This window comes from Salmo salar, chromosome 05, assembly GCF_965601325.2.
Source record: "Salmo salar chromosome 05, fSalSal1, whole genome shotgun sequence".
Taxonomy (NCBI): domain Eukaryota; kingdom Metazoa; phylum Chordata; class Actinopteri; order Salmoniformes; family Salmonidae; genus Salmo; species Salmo salar.
In genome coordinates, this window is record NC_138295.1 from 11,124,108 (window position 1) to 11,151,720 (window position 27,613).

The 27,613-nt window shown below is 44.1% G+C and overlaps 1 protein-coding gene across 2 annotated transcripts in view; it reads left to right on the plus strand.

Annotated features, from left to right (window-relative positions):
- LOC106604216 (glutamate receptor 3) overlaps positions 1–25,283 on the plus strand; it is a 334,651-nt gene extending 309,368 nt beyond the window's left edge. The window contains exons 14-16 of one of the 2 annotated variants that reach the window (XM_045717883.2): positions 19,857–19,971; positions 21,507–21,754; positions 22,693–25,283. In XM_045717883.2, the coding sequence (XP_045573839.1) occupies positions 19,857–19,971; positions 21,507–21,752 (361 nt within the window). In that variant the 3' untranslated portion in view covers positions 21,753–21,754; positions 22,693–25,283. The remainder of the gene's footprint in view (positions 1–19,856; positions 19,972–21,506; positions 21,755–22,692) is intronic. The other variant, XM_045717884.2, reaches the window with a different exon arrangement.
- Positions 25,284–27,613: the final 2,330 nt, after the last annotated feature.

Below are 27,613 nucleotides of genomic sequence, written 5' to 3' on the forward strand. Positions count from 1 at the left end.
TTTCTATAGGGACAATAGAGTAGAGAACCACCAGTCTGTTTCTATAGGGACTATAGAGTAGAGCACCACCAGTCTGTTTCTATAGGGACTGTAGAGTAGAGCACCACCAGTCTGTTTCTATAGGGACTGTAGAGTAGAGCACCACCAGTCTGTTTCTATAGGGGCTGTAGAGTAGAGTACCAGTCTGTTTCTATAGGGGCTGTAGAGTAGAGCACCACCAGTCTGTTTCTATAGTGACTATAGAGTAGAGCACCACCAGTCTGGTTCTATAGGGACTGTAGAGTAGAGCACCACCAGTCTGTTTCTATAGGGACTGTAGAGTAGAGCACCACCAGTCTGTTTCTATAGGGGCTGTAGAGTAGAGTACCAGTCTGTGTCTATATTGGCTGTAGAATAGAGCACCACCAGTCTGTTTCGATAGGGACTGTAGATTAGAGCACCACCAGTCTGTTTCTATAGGGGCTGTAGAGTATAGCACCACCAGTCTGTTTCTATAGGGACTATAGAGTACAGCACCACCAGTCTGTTTCTATAGGGACTATAGAGTAGAGCACCACCAGTCTCTTTCTATAGGGACTATAGAGTAGAGCACCACCAGTCTGTTTCTATAGGGGCTATAGAGTAGAGCACCACCAGTCTGTTTCTATAGGGACTATAGAGTAGAGCACCACCAGTCTGTTTCTATAGGGACTATAGAGTAGAGCACCAGCAGTCTGTTTCTACAGGGGCTGTAGAGTAGAGCACCACCAGTCTGTTTCTATAGGGGCTGTAGAGTATAGCACCACCAGTCTGTTTCTATAGGGGCTATAGAGTAGAGCACCACCAGTCTGTTTCTATAGGGGCTGTAGAGTATAGCACCACCAGTCTGTTTCTATAGGGACTATAGAGTAGAGCACCACCAGTCTGTTTCTATAGGGACTGTAGAGTAGAGCACCACCAGTCTGTTTCTATAGGGACTGTAGAGTAGAGCACCACCAGTCTGTTTCTATAGGGGCTGTAGAGTAGAGTACCAGTCTGTTTCTATAGGGGCTGTAGAGTAGAGCACCACCAGTCTGTTTCTATAGTGACTATAGAGTAGAGCACCACCAGTCTGGTTCTATAGGGACTGTAGAGTAGAGCACCACCAGTCTGTTTCTATAGGGACTGTAGAGTAGAGCACCACCAGTCTGTTTCTATAGGGGCTGTAGAGTAGAGTACCAGTCTGTGTCTATATTGGCTGTAGAATAGAGCACCACCAGTCTGTTTCGATAGGGACTGTAGAGTAGAGCACCACCAGTCTGTTTCTATAGGGGCTGTAGAGTATAGCACCACCAGTCTGTTTCTATAGGGACTATAGAGTACAGCACCACCAGTCTGTTTCTATAGGGACTATAGAGTAGAGCACCACCAGTCTCTTTCTATAGGGACTATAGAGTAGAGCACCACCAGTCTGTTTCTATAGGGGCTATAGAGTAGAGCACCACCAGTCTGTTTCTATAGGGACTATAGAGTAGAGCACCACCAGTCTGTTTCTATAGGGACTATAGAGTAGAGCACCAGCAGTCTGTTTCTACAGGGGCTGTAGAGTAGAGCACCACCAGTCTGTTTCTATAGGGGCTGTAGAGTATAGCACCACCAGTCTGTTTCTATAGGGGCTATAGAGTAGAGCACCACCAGTCTGTTTCTATAGAGGCTATATAGATCACTTCCAGTCTGTTTCTATAGGGGCTATATAGATCACTTCCAGTCTGTTTCTATAGGGGCTATATAGATCACTTCCAGGCTGTTTCTATAGAGACTATATTGATCACTTCCAGTCTGTTTCTATAGTGGCTATATAGATCACTTCCAGTCTGTTTCTATAGTGGCTATATAGATTACTTCCAGTCTGTTTCTATAGGGGCTATATAGATCACTTCCAGTCTGTTTCTATAGAGACTATATTTATCACTTCCAGTCTGTTTCTATAGTGGCTATATAGATCACTTCCAGTCTGTTTCTATAGGGGCTATATAGATCACTTCCAGTCTGTTTCTATAGGGGCTATATAGATCACTTCCAGTCTGTTTCTATAGAGACTATATTTATCACTTCCAGTCTGTTTCTATAGTGGCTATATTGATCACTTCCAGTCTGTTTCTATAGGGGCTATATAGATCACTTCCAGTCTGTTTCTATAGGGGCTGTAGAGTAGAGCACCACCAGTCTGTTTCTATAGGGACTATATAGAGCACCACCAGTCTGTTTCTATAGGGACTATATAGATCACTTCCAGTCTGTTTCTATAGGGGCTATATAGATCACTTCCAGTCTGTTTCTATAGGGACTATATAGATCACTTCCAGTCTGTTTCTATAGGGGCTATACAAATCACTTCCAGTATGTTTCTATAGGGGCTATACAGATCACTTCCAGTCTGTTTCTATAGGGGCTATAGAGTAGAGCACCACCAGTCTGTTTCTATAGGGACTATAGAGTAGAGCACCACCAGTCTGTTTCTATAGGGGCTGTAGAGTAGAGCACCACCAGTCTGTTTCTATAGGGGCTGTAGAGTAGAGCACCAACAGTCTGTTTCTATAGGGGCTGTAGAGTAGAGCACCACCAGTCTGTTTCTATAGGGGCTGTAGAGTAGAGCACCACCAATCTGTTTCTATAGGGGCTGTAGAGTATAGCACCACCAGTCTGTTTCTATAGGGACTATAGAGTAGAGCACCACCAGTCTGTTTCTATAGGGGCTGTAGAGTAGAGCACCACCAGTCTGTTTCTATAGGGACTATAGAGTAGAGCACCACCAGTCTGTTTCTATAGGGACTATAGAGTAGAGCACCACCAGTCTGTTTCTATAGGGAATATAGAGTAGAGCACCACCAGTCTGTTTCTATAGGGACTATAGAGTAGAGCACCACCAGTCTGTTTCTATAGGGACTATAGAGTAGAGCACCACCAGTCTGTTTCTATAGGGACTGTAGAGTAGAGCACCACCAGTCTGTTTCTATAGGGGCTGTAGAGTAGAGCACCAGTCTGTTTCTATAGGGGCTGTAGAGTAGAGCACCACCAGTCTGTTTCTATAGGGACTTTAGAGTATAGCACCACCAGTCTGTTTCTATAGGGGCTGTAGAGTAGAGCACCACCAGTCTGTTTCTATAGGGGCTGTAGAGCAGAGCACCACCAGTCTGTTTCTATAGGGGCTGTAGAGTAGAGCACCACCAGTCTGTTTCTATAGGGACTATAGAGTAGAGCACCACCAGTCTGTTTCTATAGGGACAGTAGAGTAGAGCACCACCAGTCTGTTTCTATAGGGACTGTAGAGTAGAGCACCACCAGTCTGTTTCTATAGGGGCTGTAGAGTAGAGCACCACCAGTCTGTTTCTATAGGGGCTGTAGAGTATAGCACCAGTCTGTTTCTATAGGGGCTGTAGAGTAGAGCACCACCAGTCTGTTTCTATAGGGACTGTAGAGTAGAGCACCACTAGTCTGTTTCTATACGGGCTGTAGAGTATAGCACCACCAGTCTGTTTCTATAGGGACTATAGTGTAAAGCACCACCAGTCTGTTTCTATAGGGACTGTAGAGTAGAGCACCACCAGTCTGTTTCTATAGGGACTGTAGGGTAGAGCACCACCAGTCTGTTTCTATAGGGACTGTAGAGTAGAGCACCACCAGCCTGTTTCTATAGGGGCTGTAGAGTAGAGCACCACCAGTCTGTTTCTATAGGGGCTGTAGAGTAGAGCACCACCAGTCTGTTTCTATAGGGACTTTAGAGTATAGCACCACCAGTCTGTTTCTATAGGGGCTGTAGAGTAGAGCACCACCAGTCTGTTTCTATAGGGGCTGTAGAGCAGAGCACCACCAGTCTGTTTCTATAGGGGCTGTAGAGTAGAGCACCACCAGTCTGTTTCTATAGGGACTATAGAGTAGAGCACCACCAGTCTGTTTCTATAGGGACTGTAGAGTAGAGCACCACCAGTCTGTTTCTATAGGGACTATAGAGTAGAGCACCACCAGTCTGTTTCTATAGGGGCTGTAGAGTAGAGCACCAGCAGTCTGTTTCTATAGGGGCTGTAGAGTAGAGCACCACCAGTCTGTTTCTATAGGGGCTGTAGAGTAGAGCACCACCAGTCTGTTTCTATAGGGGCTGTAGAGTAGAGCACCACCAGTCTGTTTCTATAGGGGCTGTAGAGTAGAGCACCACCAGTCTGTTTCTATAGGGACTATAGAGTAGAGCACCACCAGTCTGTTTCTATAGGGGCTGTAGAGTAGAGCACCACCAGTCTGTTTCTATAGGGGCTGTAGAGTAGAGCACCACCAGTCTGTTTCTATAGGGACTATAGAGTAGAGCACCACCAGTCTGTTTCTATAGGGACTATAGAGTAGAGCACCACCAGTCTGTTTCTATAGGGACTATAGAGTAGAGCACCACCAGTCTGTTTCTATAGGGACTATAGAGTAGAGCACCACCAGTCTGTTTCTATAGGGACTGTAGAGTAGAGCACCACCAGTCTGTTTCTATAGGGGCTGTAGAGTAGAGCACCAGTCTGTTTCTATAGGGGCTGTAGAGTAGAGCACCACCAGTCTGTTTCTATAGGGACTATAGAGTAGAGCACCACCAGTCTGTTTCTATAGGGGCTGTAGAGTAGAGCACCACCAGTCTGTTTCTATAGGGACTGTAGAGTAGAGCACCACCAGTCTGTTTCTATAGGGGCTGTAGAGTAGAGTACCAGTCTGTTTCTATAGGGGCTGTAGAATAGAGCACCACCAGTCTGTTTCGATAGGGACTGTAGAGTAGAGCACCACCAGTCTGTTTCTATAGGGGCTGTAGAGTATAGCACCACCAGTCTGTTTCTATAGGGACTGTAGAGTACAGCACCACCAGTCTGTTTCTATAGGGACTATAGAGTAGAGCACCACCAGTCTCTTTCTATAGGGACTATAGAGTAGAGCACCACCAGTCTGTTTCTATAGGGCTATAGAGTAGAGCACCACCAGTCTGTTTCTATAGGGACTATAGAGTAGAGCACCACCAGTCTGTTTCTATAGGGACTATAGAGTAGAGCACCAGCAGTCTGTTTCTATAGGGGCTGTAGAGTAGAGCACCACCAGTCTGTTTCTATAGGGGCTGTAGAGTAGAGCACCACCAGTCTGTTTCTATAGGGACTATATAGAGCACCACCAGTCTGTTTCTATAGGGACTATATAGATCACTTCCAGTCTGTTTCTATAGGGGCTATATAGATCACTTCCAGTCTGTTTCTATAGGGACTATATAGATCACTTCCAGTCTGTTTCTATAGGGGCTATACAAATCACTTCCAGTATGTTTCTATAGGGGCTATACAGATCACTTCCAGTCTGTTTCTATAGGGGCTATAGAGTAGAGCACCACCAGTCTGTTTCTATAGGGACTATAGAGTAGAGCACCACAAGTCTGTTTCTATAGGGGCTGTAGAGTAGAGCACCACCAGTCTGTTTCTATAGGGGCTGTAGAGTAGAGCACCAACAGTCTGTTTCTATAGGGGCTGTAGAGTAGAGCACCACCAGTCTGTTTCTATAGGGGCTGTAGAGTAGAGCACCACCAGTCTGTTTCGATAGGGACTGTAGAGTAGAGCACCACCAGTCTGTTTCTATAGGGGCTGTAGAGTATAGCACCACCAGTCTGTTTCTATAGGGACTATAGAGTAGAGCACCACCAGTCTGTTTCTATAGGGGCTGTAGAGTAGAGCACCACCAGTCTGTTTCTATAGGGACTATAGAGTAGAGCACCACCAGTCTGTTTCTATAGGGACTATAGAGTAGACCACCACCAGTCTGCTTCTATAGGGACTATAGAGTAGAGCACCACCAGTCTGTTTCTATAGGAACTATAGAGTAGAGCACCACCAGTCTGTTTCTATAGGGACTATAGAGTAGAGCACCACCAGTCTGTTTCTATAGGGACTGTAGAGTAGAGCACCACCAGTCTGTTTCTATAGGGGCTGTAGAGTAGAGCACCAGTCTGTTTCTATAGGGGCTGTAGAGTAGAGCACCACCAGTCTGTTTCTATAGGGACTTTAGCGTATAGCACCACCAGTCTGTTTCTATAGGGGCTGTAGAGTAGAGCACCACCAGTCTGTTTCTATAGGGGCTGTAGAGCAGAGCACCACCAGTCTGTTTCTATAGGGGCTGTAGAGTAGAGCACCACCAGTCTGTTTCTATAGGGACTATAGAGTAGAGCACCACCAGTCTGTTTCTATAGGGACTGTAGAGTAGAGCACCACCAGTCTGTTTCTATAGGGACTGTAGAGTAGAGCACCACCAGTCTGTTTCTATAGGGACTGTAGAGTAGAGCACCACCAGTCTGTTTCTATAGGGACTGTAGAGTAGCGCAACACCAGTCTGTTTCTATAGGGGCTGTAGAGTAGAGCGCCAGTCTGTTTCTATAGGGGCTGTAGAGTAGAGCACCACCAGTCTGTTTCTATAGGGACTGTAGAGTAGAGCACCACCAGTCTGTTTCTATAGGGGCTGTAGAGTAGAGCACCACCAGTCTGTTTCTATAGGGACAATAGAGTAGAGCACCACCAGTCTGTATCTATAGGGACTATAGAGTAGAGCACCACCAGTCTATTTCTATAGGGACTGTAGAGTAGAGCACCACCAGTCTGTTTCTATAGGGACTGTAGAGTAGAGCACCACCAGTCTGTTTCTATAGGGGCTGTAGAGTAGAGCACCACCAGTCTGTTTCTATAGGGACAATAGAGTAGAGCACCACCAGTCTGTATCTATAGGGACTATAGAGTAGAGCACCACCAGTCTATTTCTATAGGGACTGTAGAGTAGAGCACCACCAGTCTGTTTCTATAGGGACTGTAGAGTAGAGCACCACCAGTCTGTTTCTATAGGGGCTGTAGAGTACACCACCACCAGTCTGTTTCTATAGGGGCTGTAGAGTAGAGCACCACCAGTCTGTTTCTATAGGGACAATAGAGTAGAGCACCACCAGTCTGTATCTATAGGGACTATAGAGTAGAGCACCACCAGTCTGTTTCTATAGGGACTGTAGAGTAGAGCACCACCAGTCTGTTTCTATAGGGACTGTAGAGTAGAGCACCACCAGTCTGTTTCTATAGGGACTGTAGAGTAGAGCACCACCAGTCTGTTTCTATAGGGACTGTAGAGTAGCGCAACACCAGTCTGTTTCTATAGGGGCTGTAGAGTAGAGCACCAGTCTGTTTCTATAGGGGCTGTAGAGTAGAGCACCACCAGTCTGTTTCTATAGGGACTGTAGAGTAGAGCACCACCAGTCTGTTTCTATAGGTGCTGTAGAGTAGAGCACCACCAGTCTGTTTCTATAGGGACAATAGAGTAGAGCACCACCAGTCTGTATCTATAGGGACTATAGAGTAGAGCACCACCAGTCTATTTCTATAGGGACTGTAGAGTAGAGCACCACCAGTCTGTTTCTATAGGGACTGTAGAGTAGAGCACCACCAGTCTGTTTCTATAGGGGCTGTAGAGTAGAGCACCACCAGTCTGTTTCTATAGGGACAATAGAGTAGAGCACCACCAGTCTGTATCTATAGGGACTATAGAGTAGAGCACCACCAGTCTATTTCTATAGGGACTGTAGAGTAGAGCACCACCAGTCTGTTTCTATAGGGACTGTAGAGTAGAGCACCACCAGTCTGTTTCTATAGGGGCTGTAGAGTACACCACCACCAGTCTGTTTCTATAGGGGCTGTAGAGTAGAGCACCACCAGTCTGTTTCTATAGGGACAATAGAGTAGAGCACCACCAGTCTGTATCTATAGGGACTATAGAGTAGAGCACCACCAGTCTATTTCTATAGGGACTGTAGAGTAGAGCACCACCAGTCTGTTTCTATAGGGACTGTAGAGTAGAGCACCACCAGTCTGTTTCTGTAGGGGCTGTAGAGTAGAGTACCAATCTGTTTCTATAGGGGCTGTAGAGTAGAGCACCACCAGTCTGTTTCTATAGGGACTATAGAGTAGAGCACCACCAGTCTGTTTCTATAGGGACTGTAGAGTAGAGCACCACCAGTCTGTTTCTATAGGGACTGTAGAGTAGAGCACCACCAGTCTGTTTCTATAGGGGCTGTAGAGTAGAGTACCAGTCTGTTTCTATAGGGGCTGTAGAATAGAGCACCACCAGTCTGTTTCGATAGGGACTGTAGAGTAGAGCACCACCAGTCTGTTTCTATAGGGGCTGTAGAGTATAGCACCACCAGTCTGTTTCTATAGGGACTGTAGAGTACAGCACCACCAGTCTGTTTCTATAGGGACTATAGAGTAGAGCACCACCAGTCTCTTTCTATAGGGACTATAGAGTAGAGCACCACCAGTCTGTTTCTATAGGGCTATAGAGTAGAGCACCACCAGTCTGTTTCTATAGGGACTATAGAGTAGAGCACCACCAGTCTGTTTCTATAGGGACTATAGAGTAGAGCACCAGCAGTCTGTTTCTATAGGGGCTGTAGAGTAGAGCACCACCAGTCTGTTTCTATAGGGGCTGTAGAGTAGAGCACCACCAGTCTGTTTCTATAGGGACTATATAGAGCACCACCAGTCTGTTTCTATAGGGACTATATAGATCACTTCCAGTCTGTTTCTATAGGGGCTATATAGATCACTTCCAGTCTGTTTCTATAGGGACTATATAGATCACTTCCAGTCTGTTTCTATAGGGGCTATACAAATCACTTCCAGTATGTTTCTATAGGGGCTATACAGATCACTTCCAGTCTGTTTCTATAGGGGCTATAGAGTAGAGCACCACCAGTCTGTTTCTATAGGGACTATAGAGTAGAGCACCACAAGTCTGTTTCTATAGGGGCTGTAGAGTAGAGCACCACCAGTCTGTTTCTATAGGGGCTGTAGAGTAGAGCACCAACAGTCTGTTTCTATAGGGGCTGTAGAGTAGAGCACCACCAGTCTGTTTCTATAGGGGCTGTAGAGTAGAGCACCACCAGTCTGTTTCGATAGGGACTGTAGAGTAGAGCACCACCAGTCTGTTTCTATAGGGGCTGTAGAGTATAGCACCACCAGTCTGTTTCTATAGGGACTATAGAGTAGAGCACCACCAGTCTGTTTCTATAGGGGCTGTAGAGTAGAGCACCACCAGTCTGTTTCTATAGGGACTATAGAGTAGAGCACCACCAGTCTGTTTCTATAGGGACTATAGAGTAGACCACCACCAGTCTGCTTCTATAGGGACTATAGAGTAGAGCACCACCAGTCTGTTTCTATAGGAACTATAGAGTAGAGCACCACCAGTCTGTTTCTATAGGGACTATAGAGTAGAGCACCACCAGTCTGTTTCTATAGGGACTGTAGAGTAGAGCACCACCAGTCTGTTTCTATAGGGGCTGTAGAGTAGAGCACCAGTCTGTTTCTATAGGGGCTGTAGAGTAGAGCACCACCAGTCTGTTTCTATAGGGACTTTAGAGTATAGCACCACCAGTCTGTTTCTATAGGGGCTGTAGAGTAGAGCACCACCAGTCTGTTTCTATAGGGGCTGTAGAGCAGAGCACCACCAGTCTGTTTCTATAGGGGCTGTAGAGTAGAGCACCACCAGTCTGTTTCTATAGGGACTATAGAGTAGAGCACCACCAGTCTGTTTCTATAGGGACTGTAGAGTAGAGCACCACCAGTCTGTTTCTATAGGGACTGTAGAGTAGAGCACCACCAGTCTGTTTCTATAGGGACTATATAGAGCACCACCAGTCTGTTTCTATAGGGACTATATAGATCACTTCCAGTCTGTTTCTATAGGGGCTATATAGATCACTTCCAGTCTGTTTCTATAGGGACTATATAGATCACTTCCAGTCTGTTTCTATAGGGGCTATACAAATCACTTCCAGTATGTTTCTATAGGGGCTATACAGATCACTTCCAGTCTGTTTCTATAGGGGCTATAGAGTAGAGCACCACCAGTCTGTTTCTATAGGGACTATAGAGTAGAGCACCACCAGTCTGTTTCTATAGGGGCTGTAGAGTAGAGCACCACCAGTCTGTTTCTATAGGGGCTGTAGAGTAGAGCACCAACAGTCTGTTTCTATAGGGGCTGTAGAGTAGAGCACCACCAGTCTGTTTCTATAGGGGCTGTAGAGTAGAGCACCACCAATCTGTTTCTATAGGGGCTGTAGAGTATAGCACCACCAGTCTGTTTCTATAGGGACTATAGAGTAGAGCACCACCAGTCTGTTTCTATAGGGGCTGTAGAGTAGAGCACCACCAGTCTGTTTCTATAGGGACTATAGAGTAGAGCACCACCAGTCTGTTTCTATAGGGACTATAGAGTAGAGCACCACCAGTCTGTTTCTATAGGGACTATAGAGTAGAGCACCACCAGTCTGTTTCTATAGGGACTATAGAGTAGAGCACCACCAGTCTGTTTCTATAGGGACTGTAGAGTAGAGCACCACCAGTCTGTTTCTATAGGGACTGTAGAGTAGAGCATCACCAGTCTGTTTCTATAGGGGCTGTAGAGTAGAGCACCAGTCTGTTTCTATAGGGGCTGTAGAGTAGAGCACCACCAGTCTGTTTCTATAGGGACTTTAGAGTATAGCACCACCAGTCTGTTTCTATAGGGGCTGTAGAGTAGAGCACCACCAGTCTGTTTCTATAGGGGCTGTAGAGCAGAGCACCACCAGTCTGTTTCTATAGGGGCTGTAGAGTAGAGCACCACCAGTCTGTTTCTATAGGGACTATAGAGTAGAGCACCACCAGTCTGTTTCTATAGGGACTGTAGAGTAGAGCACCACCAGTCTGTTTCTATAGGGACTGTAGAGTAGAGCACCACCAGTCTGTTTCTATAGGGGCTGTAGAGTAGAGCACCACCAGTCTGTTTCTATAGGGGCTGTAGAGTATAGCACCAGTCTGTTTCTATAGGGGCTGTAGAGTAGAGCACCACCAGTCTGTTTCTATAGGGACTGTAGAGTAGAGCACCACTAGTCTGTTTCTATACGGGCTGTAGAGTATAGCACCACCAGTCTGTTTCTATAGGGACTATAGTGTAAAGCACCACCAGTCTGTTTCTATAGGGACTGTAGAGTAGAGCACCACCAGTGTGTTTCTATAGGGACTGTAGAGTAGAGCACCACCAGTCTGTTTCTATAGGGGCTGTAGAGTAGAGCACCACCAGTCTGTTTCTATAGGGGCTGTAGAGTAGAGCACCACCAGTCTGTTTCTATAGGGACTATAGAGTAGAGCACCACCAGTCTGTTTCTATAGGGACTGTAGAGTAGAGCACCACCAGTCTGTTTCTATAGGGACTGTAGAGTAGTGCACCACCAGTCTGTTTCTATAGGGACTATATAGAGCACCACCAGTCTTTTTCTATAGGGACTATATAGATCACTTCCAGTCTGTTCCATCTGTTTCTATAGGGGCTGTAGAGTAGAGCACCACCAGTCTGTTTCTATAGGGACAATAGAGTAGAGACCACCAGTCTGTTCTATAGGGACTATAGAGTAGAGCACCACCAGTCTGTTTCTATAGGGGCTGTAGAGTACACCACCACCAGTCTGTTTCTATAGGGGCTGTAGAGTAGAGCACCACCAGTCTGTTTCTTAGGGGCTGTAGAGTAGAGTACCATCTGTTTCTATAGGGGCTGTAGAGTAGAGCACCACCAGTCTGTATCTATAGGGACTATAGAGTAGAGCACCACCAGTCTGTTTCTATAGGGACTGTAGAGTAGAGCACCACCAGTCTGTTTCTATAGGGACTGTAGAGTAGAGCACCACCAGTCTGTTTCTATAGGGACTTTAGAGTATAGCACCACCAGTCTGTTTCTATAGGGGCTGTAGAGTAGAGCACCACCAGTCTGTTTCTATAGGGGCTGTAGAGCAGAGCACCACCAGTCTGTTTCTATAGGGGCTGTAGAGTAGAGCACCACCAGTCTGTTTCTATAGGGACTATAGAGTAGAGCACCACCAGTCTGTTTCTATAGGGACTGTAGAGTAGAGCACCACCAGTCTGTTTCTATAGGGACTGTAGAGTAGAGCACCACCAGTCTGTTTCTATAGGGACTGTAGAGTAGAGCACCACCAGTCTGTTTCTATAGGGGCTGTAGAGTAGAGCACCAGTCTGTTTCTATAGGGGCTGTAGAGTAGAGCACCACCAGTCTGTTTCTATAGGGACTTTAGAGTATAGCACCACCAGTCTGTTTCTATAGGGGCTGTAGAGTAGAGCACCACCAGTCTGTTTCTATAGGGGCTGTAGAGCAGAGCACCACCAGTCTGTTTCTATAGGGGCTGTAGAGTAGAGCACCACCAGTCTGTTTCTATAGGGACTATAGAGTAGAGCACCACCAGTCTGTTTCTATAGGGACTGTAGAGTAGAGCACCACCAGTCTGTTTCTATAGGGACTGTAGAGTAGAGCACCACCAGTCTGTTTCTATAGGGACTATATAGAGCACCACCAGTCTGTTTCTATAGGGACTATATAGATCACTTCCAGTCTGTTTCTATAGGGGCTATATAGATCACTTCCAGTCTGTTTCTATAGGGACTATATAGATCACTTCCAGTCTGTTTCTATAGGGGCTATACAAATCACTTCCAGTATGTTTCTATAGGGGCTATACAGATCACTTCCAGTCTGTTTCTATAGGGGCTATAGAGTAGAGCACCACCAGTCTGTTTCTATAGGGACTATAGAGTAGAGCACCACCAGTCTGTTTCTATAGGGGCTGTAGAGTAGAGCACCACCAGTCTGTTTCTATAGGGGCTGTAGAGTAGAGCACCAACAGTCTGTTTCTATAGGGGCTGTAGAGTAGAGCACCACCAGTCTGTTTCTATAGGGGCTGTAGAGTAGAGCACCACCAATCTGTTTCTATAGGGGCTGTAGAGTATAGCACCACCAGTCTGTTTCTATAGGGACTATAGAGTAGAGCACCACCAGTCTGTTTCTATAGGGGCTGTAGAGTAGAGCACCACCAGTCTGTTTCTATAGGGACTATAGAGTAGAGCACCACCAGTCTGTTTCTATAGGGACTATAGAGTAGAGCACCACCAGTCTGTTTCTATAGGGACTATAGAGTAGAGCACCACCAGTCTGTTTCTATAGGGACTATAGAGTAGAGCACCACCAGTCTGTTTCTATAGGGACTATAGAGTAGAGCACCACCAGTCTGTTTCTATAGGGACTGTAGAGTAGAGCATCACCAGTCTGTTTCTATAGGGGCTGTAGAGTAGAGCACCAGTCTGTTTCTATAGGGGCTGTAGAGTAGAGCACCACCAGTCTGTTTCTATAGGGACTTTAGAGTATAGCACCACCAGTCTGTTTCTATAGGGGCTGTAGAGTAGAGCACCACCAGTCTGTTTCTATAGGGGCTGTAGAGCAGAGCACCACCAGTCTGTTTCTATAGGGGCTGTAGAGTAGAGCACCACCAGTCTGTTTCTATAGGGACTATAGAGTAGAGCACCACCAGTCTGTTTCTATAGGGACTGTAGAGTAGAGCACCACCAGTCTGTTTCTATAGGGACTGTAGAGTAGAGCACCACCAGTCTGTTTCTATAGGGGCTGTAGAGTAGAGCACCACCAGTCTGTTTCTATAGGGGCTGTAGAGTATAGCACCAGTCTGTTTCTATAGGGGCTGTAGAGTAGAGCACCACCAGTCTGTTTCTATAGGGACTGTAGAGTAGAGCACCACTAGTCTGTTTCTATACGGGCTGTAGAGTATAGCACCACCAGTCTGTTTCTATAGGGACTATAGTGTAAAGCACCACCAGTCTGTTTCTATAGGGACTGTAGAGTAGAGCACCACCAGTGTGTTTCTATAGGGACTGTAGAGTAGAGCACCACCAGTCTGTTTCTATAGGGGCTGTAGAGTAGAGCACCACCAGTCTGTTTCTATAGGGGCTGTAGAGTAGAGCACCACCAGTCTGTTTCTATAGGGACTATAGAGTAGAGCACCACCAGTCTGTTTCTATAGGGACTGTAGAGTAGAGCACCACCAGTCTGTTTCTATAGGGACTGTAGAGTAGTGCACCACCAGTCTGTTTCTATAGGGACTATATAGAGCACCACCAGTCTTTTTCTATAGGGACTATATAGATCACTTCCAGTCTGTTTCTATAGGGGCTATATAGATCACTTCCAGTCTGTTTCTATAGGGACTATATAGATCACTTCCAGTCTGTTTCTATAGGGGCTATACAAATCACTTCCAGTATGTTTCTATAGGGGCTATACAGATCACTTCCAGTCTGTTTCTATAGGGGCTATAGAGTAGAGCACCACCAGTCTGTTTCTATAGGGACTATAGAGTAGAGCACCACCACCAGTCTGTTTCTATAGGGGCTGTAGAGTAGAGCACCACCAGTCTGTTTCTATAGGGGCTGTAGAGTAGAGCACCAACAGTCTGTTTCTATAGGGGCTGTAGAGTAGAGCACCACCAGTCTGTTTCTATAGGGGCTGTAGAGTAGAGCACCACCAATCTGTTTCTATAGGGGCTGTAGAGTATAGCACCACCAGTCTGTTTCTATAGAGACTATAGAGTAGAGCACCACCAGTCTGTTTCTATAGGGGCTGTAGAGTAGAGCACCACCAGTCTGTTTCTATAGGGACTATAGAGTAGAGCACCACCAGTCTGTTTCTATAGGGACTTTAGAGTATAGCACCACCAGTCTGTTTCTATAGGGGCTGTAGAGTAGAGCACCACCAGTCTGTTTCTATAGGGGCTGTAGAGCAGAGCACCACCAGTCTGTTTCTATAGGGGCTGTAGAGTAGAGCACCACCAGTCTGTTTCTATAGGGACTATAGAGTAGAGCACCACCAGTCTGTTTCTATAGGGACTGTAGAGTAGAGCACCACCAGTCTGTTTCTATAGGGACTGTAGAGTAGAGCACCACCAGTCTGTTTCTATAGGGGCTGTAGAGTAGAGCACCACCAGTCTGTTTCTATAGGGGCTGTAGAGTATAGCACCAGTCTGTTTCTATAGGGGCTGTAGAGTAGAGCACCACCAGTCTGTTTCTATAGGGACTGTAGAGTAGAGCACCACTAGTCTGTTTCTATACGGGCTGTAGAGTATAGCACCACCAGTCTGTTTCTATAGGGACTATAGTGTAAAGCACCACCAGTCTGTGTCTATAGGGACTGTAGAGTAGAGCACCACCAGTCTGTTTCTATAGGGACTGTAGAGTAGAGCACCACCAGTCTGTTTCTATAGGGACTGTAGAGTAGAGCACCACCAGCCTGTTTCTATAGGGGCTGTAGAGTAGAGCAGCACCAGTCTGTTTCTATAGGGGCTGTAGAGTAGAGCACCACCAGTCTGTTTCTATAGGGACTTTAGAGTATAGCACCACCAGTCTGTTTCTATAGGGGCTGTAGAGTAGAGCACCACCAGTCTGTTTCTATAGGGGCTGTAGAGCAGAGCACCACCAGTCTGTTTCTATAGGGGCTGTAGAGTAGAGCACCACCAGTCTGTTTCTATAGGGACTATAGAGTAGAGCACCACCAGTCTGTTTCTATAGGGACTGTAGAGTAGAGCACCACCAGTCTGTTTCTATAGGGACTATAGAGTAGAGCACCACCAGTCTGTTTCTATAGGGGCTGTAGAGTAGAGCACCACCAGTCTGTTTCTATAGGGGCTGTAGAGTAGAGCACCAACAGTCTGTTTCTATAGGGGCTGTAGAGTAGAGCACCACCAGTCTGTTTCTATAGGGGCTGTAGAGTAGAGCACCACCAATCTGTTTCTATAGGGGCTGTAGAGTATAGCACCACCAGTCTGTTTCTATAGGGACTATAGAGTAGAGCACCACCAGTCTGTTTCTATAGGGGCTGTAGAGTAGAGCACCACCAGTCTGTTTCTATAGGGACTATAGAGTAGAGCACCACCAGTCTGTTTCTATAGGGACTATAGAGTAGAGCACCACCAGTCTGTTTCTATAGGGACTATAGAGTAGAGCACCACCAGTCTGTTTCTATAGGGACTATAGAGTAGAGCACCACCAGTCTGTTTCTATAGGGACTATAGAGTAGAGCACCACCAGTCTGTTTCTATAGGGACTGTAGAGTAGAGCACCACCAGTCTGTTTCTATAGGGGCTGTAGAGTAGAGCACCAGTCTGTTTCTATAGGGGCTGTAGAGTAGAGCACCACCAGTCTGTTTCTATAGGGACTTTAGAGTAGAGCAACACCAGTCTGTTTCTATAGGGGCTGTAGAGTAGAGCACCAGTCTGTTTCTATAGGGGCTGTAGAGTAGAGCACCACCAGTCTGTTTCTATAGGGACTGTAGAGTAGAGCACCACCAGTCTGTTTCTATAGGGGCTGTAGAGTAGAGCACCACCAGTCTGTTTCTATAGGGGCTGTAGAGTAGAGCACCACCAGTCTGTTTCTATAGGGGCTGTAGAGTAGAGCACCACCAGTCTGTTTCTATAGGGACTATAGAGTAGATCACCACCAGTCTGTTTCTATAGGGGCTATAGAGTAGAGCACCACCAGTCTGTTTCTATAGGGGCTGTAGAGTAGAGCACCACCAGTCTGTTTCTATAGGGGCTGTAGAGTAGAGCACCACCAGTCTGTTTCTATAGGGACTATAGAGTAGTGCACCACCAGTCTGTTTCTATAGGGGCTATAGAGTAGAGCACCACCAGTCTGTTTCTATAGGGGCTGTAGAGTAGAGCACCACCAGTCTGTTTCTATAAGGGCTGTAGAGTAGAGCACCACCAGTCTGTTTCTATTGGGGCTGTAGAGTATAGCACCACCAGTCTGTTTCTATAGGGACTATAGAGTAGAGCACCACCAGTCTGTTTCTACAGGGACTGTAGAGTAGAGCACCACCAGTCTGTTTCTATAGGGACTATAGAGTAGAGCACCACCAGTCTGTTTCTATAGGGACTGTAGAGTAGAGCACCACCAGTCTGTTTCTATAGGGACTATAGAGTAGAGCACCACCAGTCTGTTTATATAGGTGCTATAGAGTAGAGCACCACCAGTCTGTTTCTATAGGGACTATAGTGTAGAGCACCACCAGTCTGTTTCTATAGGGACTATAGAGTAGAGCACCACCAGTCTGTTTCTATAGGGGCTGTAGAGCACCACCAGTCTGTTTCTATAGGGGCTGTAGAGTATAGCACCACCAGTCTGTTTCTATAGGGGCTGTAGAGTAGAGCACCACCAGTCTGTTTCTATAGGGGCTGTAGAGTAGAGCACGACCAGTCTGTTTCTATAGGGACTATAGAGTAGAGCACCACCAGTCTGTTTCTATAGGGACTGTAGAGTAGAGCACCACCAGTCTGTTTCTATAGGGACTGTAGAGTAGAGCACCACCAGTCTGTTTCTATAGGGGCTGTAGAGTAGAGTACCAGTCTGTTTCTATAGGGGCTGTAGAGTAGAGCACCACCAGTCTGTTTCTATAGGGACTGTAGAGTAGAGCACCACCAGTCTGTTTCTATAGGGACTGTAGAGTAGAGCACCACCAGTCTGTTTCTATAGGGACTGTAGAGTAGAGCAACACCAGTCTGTTTCTATAGGGGCTGTAGAGTAGAGCACCAGTCTGTTTCTATAGGGGCTGTAGAGTAGAGCACCACCAGTCTGTTTCTATAGGGACTGTAGAGTAGAGCACCACCAGTCTGTTTCTATAGGGGCTGTAGAGTAGAGCACCACCAGTCTGTTTCTATAGGGGCTGTAGAGTAGAGCACCACCAGTCTGTTTCTATAGGGACTGTAGAGTAGAGCACCACCAGTCTGTTTCTATAGGGGCTGTAGAGTATAGCACCACCAGTCTGTTTCTATAGGGGCTGTAGAGTAGAGCACCACCAGTCTGTTTCTATAGGGGCTGTAGAGTAGAGCACCACCAGTCTGTTTCTATAGGGGCTGTAGAGTAGAGCACCACCAGTCTGTTTCTATAGGGACTATAGAGTAGAGCACCACCAGTCTGTTTCTATAGGGGCTATAGAGTAGAGCACCACCAGTCTGTTTCTATAGGGGCTGTAGAGTAGAGCACCACCAGTCTGTTTCTATAGGGGCTGTAGAGTAGAGCACCACCAGTCTGTTTCTATAGGGGCTGTAGAGTATAGCACCACCAGTCTGTTTCTATAGGGACTATAGAGTAGAGCACCACCAGTCTGTTTCTATAGGGACTATAGAGTAGAGCACCACCAGTCTGTTTCTATAGGGACTATAGAGTAGAGCACCACCAGTCTGTTTCTATAGGGACTATAGAGTAGAGCACCACCAGTCTGTTTCTATAGGGGCTGTAGAGCACCACCAGTCTGTTTCTATAGGGGCTGTAGAGTATAGCACCACCAGTCTGTTTCTATAGGGGCTATAGAGTAGAGCACCACCAGTCTGTTTCTATAGGGACTATAGAGTAGAGCACCACCAGTCTGTTTCTATAGGGGCTGTAGAGTAGAGCACCACCAGTCTGTTTCTATAGGGGCTGTAGAGTAGAGCCCCACCAGTCTGTTTCTATAGAGACTATATAGATCACTTCCAGTCTGTTTCTATAGGGGCTATATAGATCACTTCCAGTCTGTTTCTATAGAGACTATATAGATCACTTCCAGTCTGTTTCTATAGTGGCTATATAGATCACTTCCAGTCTGTTTCTATAGTGGCTATATAGATCACTTCCAGTCTGTTTCTATAGGGACTATATAGAGCACCACCAGTCTGTTTCTATAGGGACTATATAGATCACTTCCAGTCTGTTTCTATAGGGGCTATATAGATCACTTCCAGTCTGTTTCTATAGGGGCTGTAGAGTAGAGCACCACCAGTCTGTTTCTATAGGGGCTGTAGAGTAGAGCACCACCAGTCTGTTTCTATAGAGACTATATAGATCACCTCCAGTCTGTTTCTATAGGGGCTATATAGAGCACCACCAGTCTGTTTCTATAGGGGCTATATAGATCACTTCCAGTCTGTTTCTATAGGGGCTATATAAATCACTTCCAGTCTGTTTCTATAGGGGCTATATAGAGCACCACATGAACAATCTTCCTTATTATGCATCATTAGTTTGTTGTTCACTCCAAACATAGCATCATAGCATCATAGCTTCATAAAAAATTTTGGGGGGGAATATACCGTGCACAGTTAAATTCACAATGTCAGTGGTAAGGCAGTGAGAAATTCCTAAATATATTTTTCAAATGACTTATCTGTTTCTTCTGATGAAACCATATTACAGAGAGAAACCTCATGTATTATTCCCCTGATGTGCCAAAGCTGAGCTTAAACAGCGGTAATATAACTGTAGTTTGGTTCTGTTGACAGTAATCCCTCCTCTAAGCGGATATAGTAAAGCCTACATCCAAAACGGTTTCCCCACCAATAAATAGCACAAGTTCTTCTAAAAAGGTTAATGTGAACCACCTTTTGCTTTATTCAGTATTTTAATGCTGACTTTCATGTCAAAATACATGACATTATTAGTGTCCCAAGATTCAAAGTTGATGTTGTCTTTGCAACCAAATCTCAGAGCCGCCTTGTGATGTTGCAGTAGGAGGCGTTGTAACGGCAGGGAAGATATCAGGTCAACAGTTGTATTCCTTTACTGTTACTCTTATTCAAGAGAAGGTTCTAGTTGGATCAAACTTGTTAAGTGCTGGTCAGAAAGCTACCCTGCTGTGCCCAAAAACTAACACCTTCCTCAGCTTTAGAAACTCTCAGACCAGCGGAGTGTACAGTCAGTACCTGCTCGTCCTGTTACCAGCTTCTGCCGATTACTCGAAGCGATAGGAGCAGGCCCTGGCCCTAGACTAGGGCTGGTCAATGACAACAAGGTAATAGACTAGAATGCCTGTTCTCTATGATGTGACAATGGCCAGGAGTCCTGCTCGATCGCTTTGTTATGACGTAATGTAAGCTATGAAGTTATGAATAACATAAAATAACATAATATGATGTTATTTATGTTATTTCCCACGTGAAGAACTCCTGTAAACCTTGCCGTATTGAAACTCAGTGAACAAGGCATCTTAGACAAGCTGAAAAACAAATGGTGGTACGATAAGGGTGAATGTGGAACCAAGGACTCTGGAAGTAAGGTCAGTCTCCGCAGGTCTTCTGTGCTGATTCCCAGTGTTCATATGAACAAATACTAAACTATACTGAAACATCTAGATTAGCTATACTGTCTATCCCTTTACCTCTTAGTATGTTATTTATTCATACAAACAACATTCTGCCACATACGTGTAACAAAAATGGAGAAGTGGCTCCAATCCAATATGCACTATTCCCCCAATTCTAATCACATCCCAAAAATATTTTGTTGGGCTTATGTTAATGTTAAAGTAATTTTTATAGAAATAGGTAGTGATTTTTTTTCCCCACACAAACTGTAATGGTACATTCCATTAGGATATGCTTGGGGAAGTTGTAAATTGTGTAAAATAATCAAACACCATCATTGAATAGTTGTTGACTAGCTGTTGACCTGAAGTGCTCTTTTTGCTCATTTTCACACTTTACATTCATGATATTCTTACCATTATGCTGCCGTTTCTTTTTACTAAAACGTTTCATTCAAATTTGATTTATCTGTGTTGTTACTAGGTTGCATGGAATTGTTTCTATTGGGAACTTTACTAACTTCCTGTGGTGGGGTGAACAAACAAAGTGTTCTTGTTGCTTCCAATTAACTTCAGTAAGGTGTTACAACACCATGAGGTGTTTTTCAGGTCTTTGTCTGAACAAGGAGTTGCAATGAAGAGATCTTGTTGTTTCCACCCCACATGAAGTCTAAGAACGTAATACTCCTCTTAATTTAACCCTCTGAGACCATAACCAGGCTAATGAACTAACAGATCAGTGTCTGTAGCCTCGACGGCTTAGCTAGATATTTTCCACAGATATAAACTCTCAGTCAAACCTCAAAGGGTTAAACTGCAAATGGTAAAACTCTCATGAACAAATTTTCAATAAACATGTTTGGGAAGTAAGCAGCAGCAAAATGGTTTGATTCCATTCTTAAAATGGCTTTTTGGATTTTTTTTTATGTCAGAGATTTGACTACATAGTATCACAGTGTACCAAGACATTTTTTTTCAGGACAGGGCTTGAAATGTTGACCTTTGAGTTACTGACCACAGCTTCCTTATATGGAAGAAGACCTGTAGAATAGGGGAAGCTCTACATTCACCTAGATCAAACTAAAGCGGTGACTCGTCTCTCCTTCATTGGAGAGTGGTCTGACTATGGTGTTCAGATGTTCCTCACAACTTCTTGGACCACTATAGGAAAGCCAGTCCAATCTGGACCTCTTCTAGAGTCAACCTCAGCCATCCTTTACTTTGTCAACCTTCTGTTGCTATTAGCCTCTGGAGTCTGTAGTATGATCTGCCATTGGTAGCATCAGAAACGTTTCAGTCTCAGAGAGAGAGTTTGTAGAAGGGTCTGATAATAGAGTATCCATGTGAGTTCTGAGTGTTAGGTATTTTACTGTTATATCAACAAGATTGTAAGGACCAGTTGGAGGCCTATAGATACTTTGCTTTAGAGCCGTACTGGTAGGCTGCACTGTTCTCTACAGAACTCTCTCCACCGCAAACCCTCTAACTATGTTCTTCACATTCCCCAGGACAAGACAAGTGCTCTCAGCCTGAGCAATGTGGCTGGAGTCTTCTATATTCTGGTTGGAGGGCTGGGGCTGGCCATGATGGTGGCTCTGATTGAGTTCTGTTACAAATCGCGTGCAGAAACCAAACGGCTCAAACTAGCAAAGAATGCTGAGAAATTGAAGCCAGCTCCCCCGACCAACCCCCAGAACTTTGCCACGTACCGAGAAGGTTACAACGTGTATGGGACAGAGAGCGTTAAGATCTAAGGGTAATGACGACGCTGCTCTCTTCCTGATTCTGTCTCTGTGACATCTGAAACATTTAGTTTCTTCTGGTGGTGTCGTTGGTGTTGAATGATTCATTTGTTTGTTTGTGTTGTTGTCAAGCTGTTGGTGTGATTTTGTAACACTTTATCACTCTTGACTTGGACATACCCACAACAGACACCCCAACATTACATTTACAATTCCCGAACACTGTTACAGACTTGACATTGCTCCATACTGTGTGTGACTACAGGTAAATCCTTTCACGGGCCGCCTAAGTGTTTTTTCGGGTCTAATATTAATACTAATACTAATATTTCTTTACACTGTCAAGATGGGGGCCTCTAAATTATTTCTAAAATTCAGCCGCCCCGACGGGCCGGCCTAGCTCCCTTCCACACCCCCTGCCTCGCCCACCACCTAAACCCCTTTTTTTATTCAGAAAAAAACCTGCACTGTCGTGTTCTTGACACCACGAACAGTTAATTGAATTCAACATAATTTTTTTTTGAGTAACCCATCAAAAAACATTGAAACACTCCCTCTTTATCTCGTAAACACTCACACTTTATCGAGCTTAATGTTTCAGTTTACTCAGTAGAATGTTCTAGCGGCATCTGCTAATCGTTAATAGCTAAGCTAATGTCCCAAGTAATACTGGCACACATCATGACTCAACCATTTCAACCTAATGATACATCTCATCTCATTCACCATTTAACAGACCTATCACCCATGTGTCGCTGTGTGAGAATCTCAAATTGCGTTTCATTGATTCCTCACGTCCTCTCGCCTCAAAACTCATTGAATGAGAAGGTCAGAGGGGAGGGACCACTGACTTCTCATCCAATTGGTTTTGAGAAGGAGGCAAGGAGAGAGGACGTGAGGAATCAAGTAAATGCAGTTGATATTATCCCTGTACTTCCTTCCTGTAAAACAGGTATCATACGCTTCAGCTAGACCAGGTACGGTACCCCTTACCAACGACTGTGACTACTGACCCCATGATGAAACGACATGAACACGTCGGGATGGGGGTTTCCTCAACTGCAGCTAAATCCTTTCCTGGCGGCAAATGGCGACGATAATCTGCAATGAAGACATGACAGGACTGGTGACATGAAGAATTTAAATCAGTTTACTCCAGTGCCTTATGTATGAAACACTCAGAGACTCACAGAATTACTTAGAACAATGCAACTAATCACAACTCACAAACACACAAACAACTAAACAACTAAACAGACAAATAAACAGAAAGACAGGATTGTTTTATGTACATTTATTTGAGATGCTGTGACGAACTAAGAAGATAAAAGAGAGAGAGATACCTAAAGCCATCACTTGCACCCCAAGCACATTTCCAAGTGCCCGTACAGAAAATGAATACGATATTACAGATGATAAATTGTTTTTTTCTGCTAAGGGAATTTGATCAGATTATCCTAATTATTCTTGCAGGCCAGGTTTTTACTGGTTAAATGTGTTTTAAAATACGTTTGTTGTAGGCACTGTACAGTAAGTCACTTATTATTAGAAGATAGCTTGTTATATTGCTGTGACCTTGGAATTGTTTTGAAAGATGAATCAGTTGGTTAAATATGCTGGAGCAAAAATGATATTGTATTGTTGTTGTCCATGACTCTGAGACCAGGCAGTGGTAGTGCATCTGAAATGGCCCCCTATTCCCTATGGAGTGCACTACTTCTGACTAGAGCCTCTGGTCAAAAGTAGTGCACTATATAGGGAATAGGGTGTCATTCTTGACGTACGCACAGGGACTCTTGAACGAGATGAATGTGAGATGCAGCATTTGGCGCTACAAAACTTAAACAGGCCATCTCACAATCCCAGTATACTGCCAACAGCGTTATTAAAAAATGCAGAGGACTGTCTGAGCAAGTTTCATAGTTGAGTACCTCTCCCAGTGTGTTTTATGGTGTGTAGAATATGAAGAGAAAACTCACTCACACGATGGCGCTCCAAAATAGGCTGCTTGTAACTGGATGTTCATGTAACCTAAAATCATTCAAGTCTTCTGTACAAGCAACTAAAACCAAACCAAATAGGACATTCAAAAGTAGATGAACTGCAATTCAAACAGTTTGGCTTTTCACCCGTAGTAATATGGATGACCTTGCTATTTAAAGAATAAGCTGTGGTTTGATGATTTGCTTTCAATTTTAATTTCATTATAGTGTTTTGTGAATTTACTTAGTTAATGAAATAAATGAATAATATTAATAATTACAAAGAGACCATGGATTACTACAAGGCACTTACGCTTACTACATTTCCCTTTTCTGTTCTACAGACTGGGATTCCATACTACATTCCCTTTTCTGTTCTACAGACTGGGATTCCATACTACATTCCCTTTTCTGTTCTACAGACTGGGATTCCATACTACATTCCCTTTTCTGTTCTACAGACTGGGATTCCATACTACATTCCCTTTTCTGTTCTACAGACTGGGATTCCATACTACATTCCCTTTTCTGTTCTACAGACTGGGATTCCATACTACATTCCCTTTTCTGTTCTACAGACTGGGATTCCATACTACATTCCCTTTTCTGTTCTACAGACTGGGATTCCATACTACATTCCCTTTTCTGTTCTACAGACTGGGATTCCATACTACATTCCCTTTTCTGTTCTACAGACTGGGATTCCATACTACATTCCCTTTTCTGTTCTACAGACTGGGATTCCATACTACATTCCCTTTTCTGTTCTACAGACTGGGATTCCATACTACATTTCCCTTTTCTGTTCTACAGACTGGGATTCCATACTACATTCCCTTTTCTGTTCTACAGACTGGGATTCCATACTACATTCCCTTTTCTGTTCTACAGACTGGGATTCCATACTACATTCCCTTTTCTGTTCTACAGACTGGGATTCCATACTACATTCCCTTTTCTGTTCTACAGACTGGGATTCCATACTACATTCCCTTTTCTGTTCTACAGACTGGGATTCCATACTACATTCCCTTTTCTGTTCTACAGACTGGGATTCCATACTACATTCCCTTTTCTGTTCTACAGACTGGGAATCCATAGGATTTAGGAAGACATTTAATCACCTAAAACCGTGGAAAGATAGTTTAACACACAAAAAAGAAAAACAATTCTTATAAAGGGACGAAATAGGATATAAACATTTGTAAAGAATGAGACGTGTACATTTATTTAAATTAGATTTATTTATTAAGGCTACACAAGAAAGGAGTGATGGTTTCCCAATTTTTCTAAGAAATTGCATGTAAAATACGTAATTACTTATTACAAGCTCTTCTAACTTACATCAGATTGTACAGTAGAAATACAACCACGGTTATTCTTTAGTGAGACAGTTCCTTTTCTTTTGTGAGTTCACTTCACACAGAGAGAATTGCCAAGCAGCTTAGCGACTACTACAAAAGACTCTGAATCTGCATGTGTGTATATCATTAATGATCTTCATTAGAGAGGAGCTGTAAAGAGAATTTTCATACATTTTGTAAATAAACCTGTATAGAAAAAAAAACATGTTTCTGTGCTTTTAATTATTGTATGAACGTATGTTTACCTGCACAGCGGAGTTTATTCACACACACACACACACACACACACACACACACACACACACACACACACACACACACACACACACACACACACACACACACACACACACACACACACACACACACACATAGCAATACCTTCAGTCATCACTCCAAGAATGTGTAAGCTATGCATCTATCGTTTTATCTGAAAGGAAATTCCCTGTTTTGCAACATACTGTACAAGCCACATGTGAACTGCATTACCAGTCAAAAGTTCGCACCTACTCATTAAAGGGTTTTTCTTTATTTTTTACTATTTTCCACATTGTAGAATTATAGTGAAAGCATCAAAACTATGAAACAACACATATGGAATCATGTAGCAACCAAAAAACTGTTAATCAAATCAAAATATATTTTCTATTGTAGATTTTTCAAAGTAGCCACCCTTTGCCTTGATGACAGCTTTGCACACTCTTGACATTCTTTCCACAGGAAAGGAAGACCCAGAGTTACCTCTGCTGCAGAGGATAAGTTCATTAGAGTTACCAGCCTCAGAAATTGTAGCCCAAATAAATGCATCACAGAGTTCAAGTAACAGACACATCTCAACATCAACTGTTCAGAGGAGACTGTGTGAATCAGGCCTTAATGGTTGAATTGCTGCAAAGAAACCACTACTAAAGGACACCATTAACAAGAAGAGACTTGCTTGGGCCAAGAAACACAACCAATGGACATTAGACTGGTGGAAATCTGTCCTTTGGTCTGATGAGTCCAAATGTGAGACTTTTGTTTCCAACTGCTGTGTCTTTGTGAGACACAGAGTAAGAGGAAGGATGATATCTGCATGTGTGGTTCTCACCATGAAGCATGGAGGAGGAGGTGTGATGGTGCGGGGGTGCTTTGCTGGTGACACTGTCAGTGATTTATTTAGAATTCAAGGCACCCTTAACCAGCATGGCTACCACAGCATTCTGCATCGATACGCCATCCCATCTGGTTTGGGCTTAGTAGGAATATAATTTGTTTTTCACAAGGACAATGACCCAACACACCTCCAGGCTGTCTAAGGACTATTTGAACAAGAAGGAGATGTGGGAACTCCTTCAATAATGTTGGAAAAGCATTCCAGGTGAAGCTGGTTGAGAGGATGCCAAGAGTGTGCAAAGCTGTCATCAAGGCAAAGGGTGGCTTTGAAGAACATAAAATATATTTTGATTTGTTTAACACCTTTTTGGTTTCTACATGATTCCATATGTGTTATTTCATAGTTTTGATGTCTTCACTATTATTCTACAATGTAGAAAATAGTAACAGTAAAGATAAACCCTTTAATGAGAAGGTGTGTCCAAACGTTTGACTGGTTCTGTATATAACTCAGTTCCAGTACCTTTAAAGCCTTCTGAAAAACAGGATGAGAAAAAGTTGTTTTATTAAATGGCTGGTTATTGAGCAGTTAGATAGTGTGAGGGTCAGGCCTGGATCAATATTTCTACAGAATCATCTGCTGCCTCAAACCGTCTCCCATTTAAATTGATTGAGAGTCTCATTGACATCTTCATTGGCCATCTGAACACTCTGTGTTCTCTCTCTCTCTCTCTCTCTCTCTCTCTCTCTCTCTCTCTCTCTCTCTCCTCTCTCTCTCTCTCTCTCTCTCTCTCTCTCTCTCTCTCTCTGTGTCTTCATGAGAAGATACATCTCTTTGTGACAATAATCAATAATGTGTCATTATAACCTGAGGAAACCATTTCAAACCCAGAGCACATGAACCTACAATGGCAAGACAGTGATCAAACATGGTAGCCTGGTTTCTGGGATGAGCAGAAAGTAATACTCTTCCAGAGCAGAGAGAAATGCTTGTGGATTGATGAGTACATAGTACAGCTGTTAAGTACAAAACCCCCCATCAACAGGACTACTGGTATCATGATGTATCTATAGGTCTACTGGTATCATGATGTATCTATAGGACTACTGGTATCATGATGTATCTATAGGTCTACTGGTATCATGATGTATCTATAGGCCTACTGGTATCATGATGTATCTATAGGTCTACTGGTATCATGATGTATCTATAGGTCTACTGGTATCATGATGTATCTATAGGCCTACTGGTATCATGATGTATCTATAGGCCTACTGGTATCATGATGTATCTATAGGCCTACTGGTATCATGATGTATCTATAGGCCTACTGGTATCATGATGTATCTATAGGCCTACTGGTATCATGATGTATCTATAGGCCTATGTATACTAATACACTCTAACATACAGAATACTACTGATATAGAC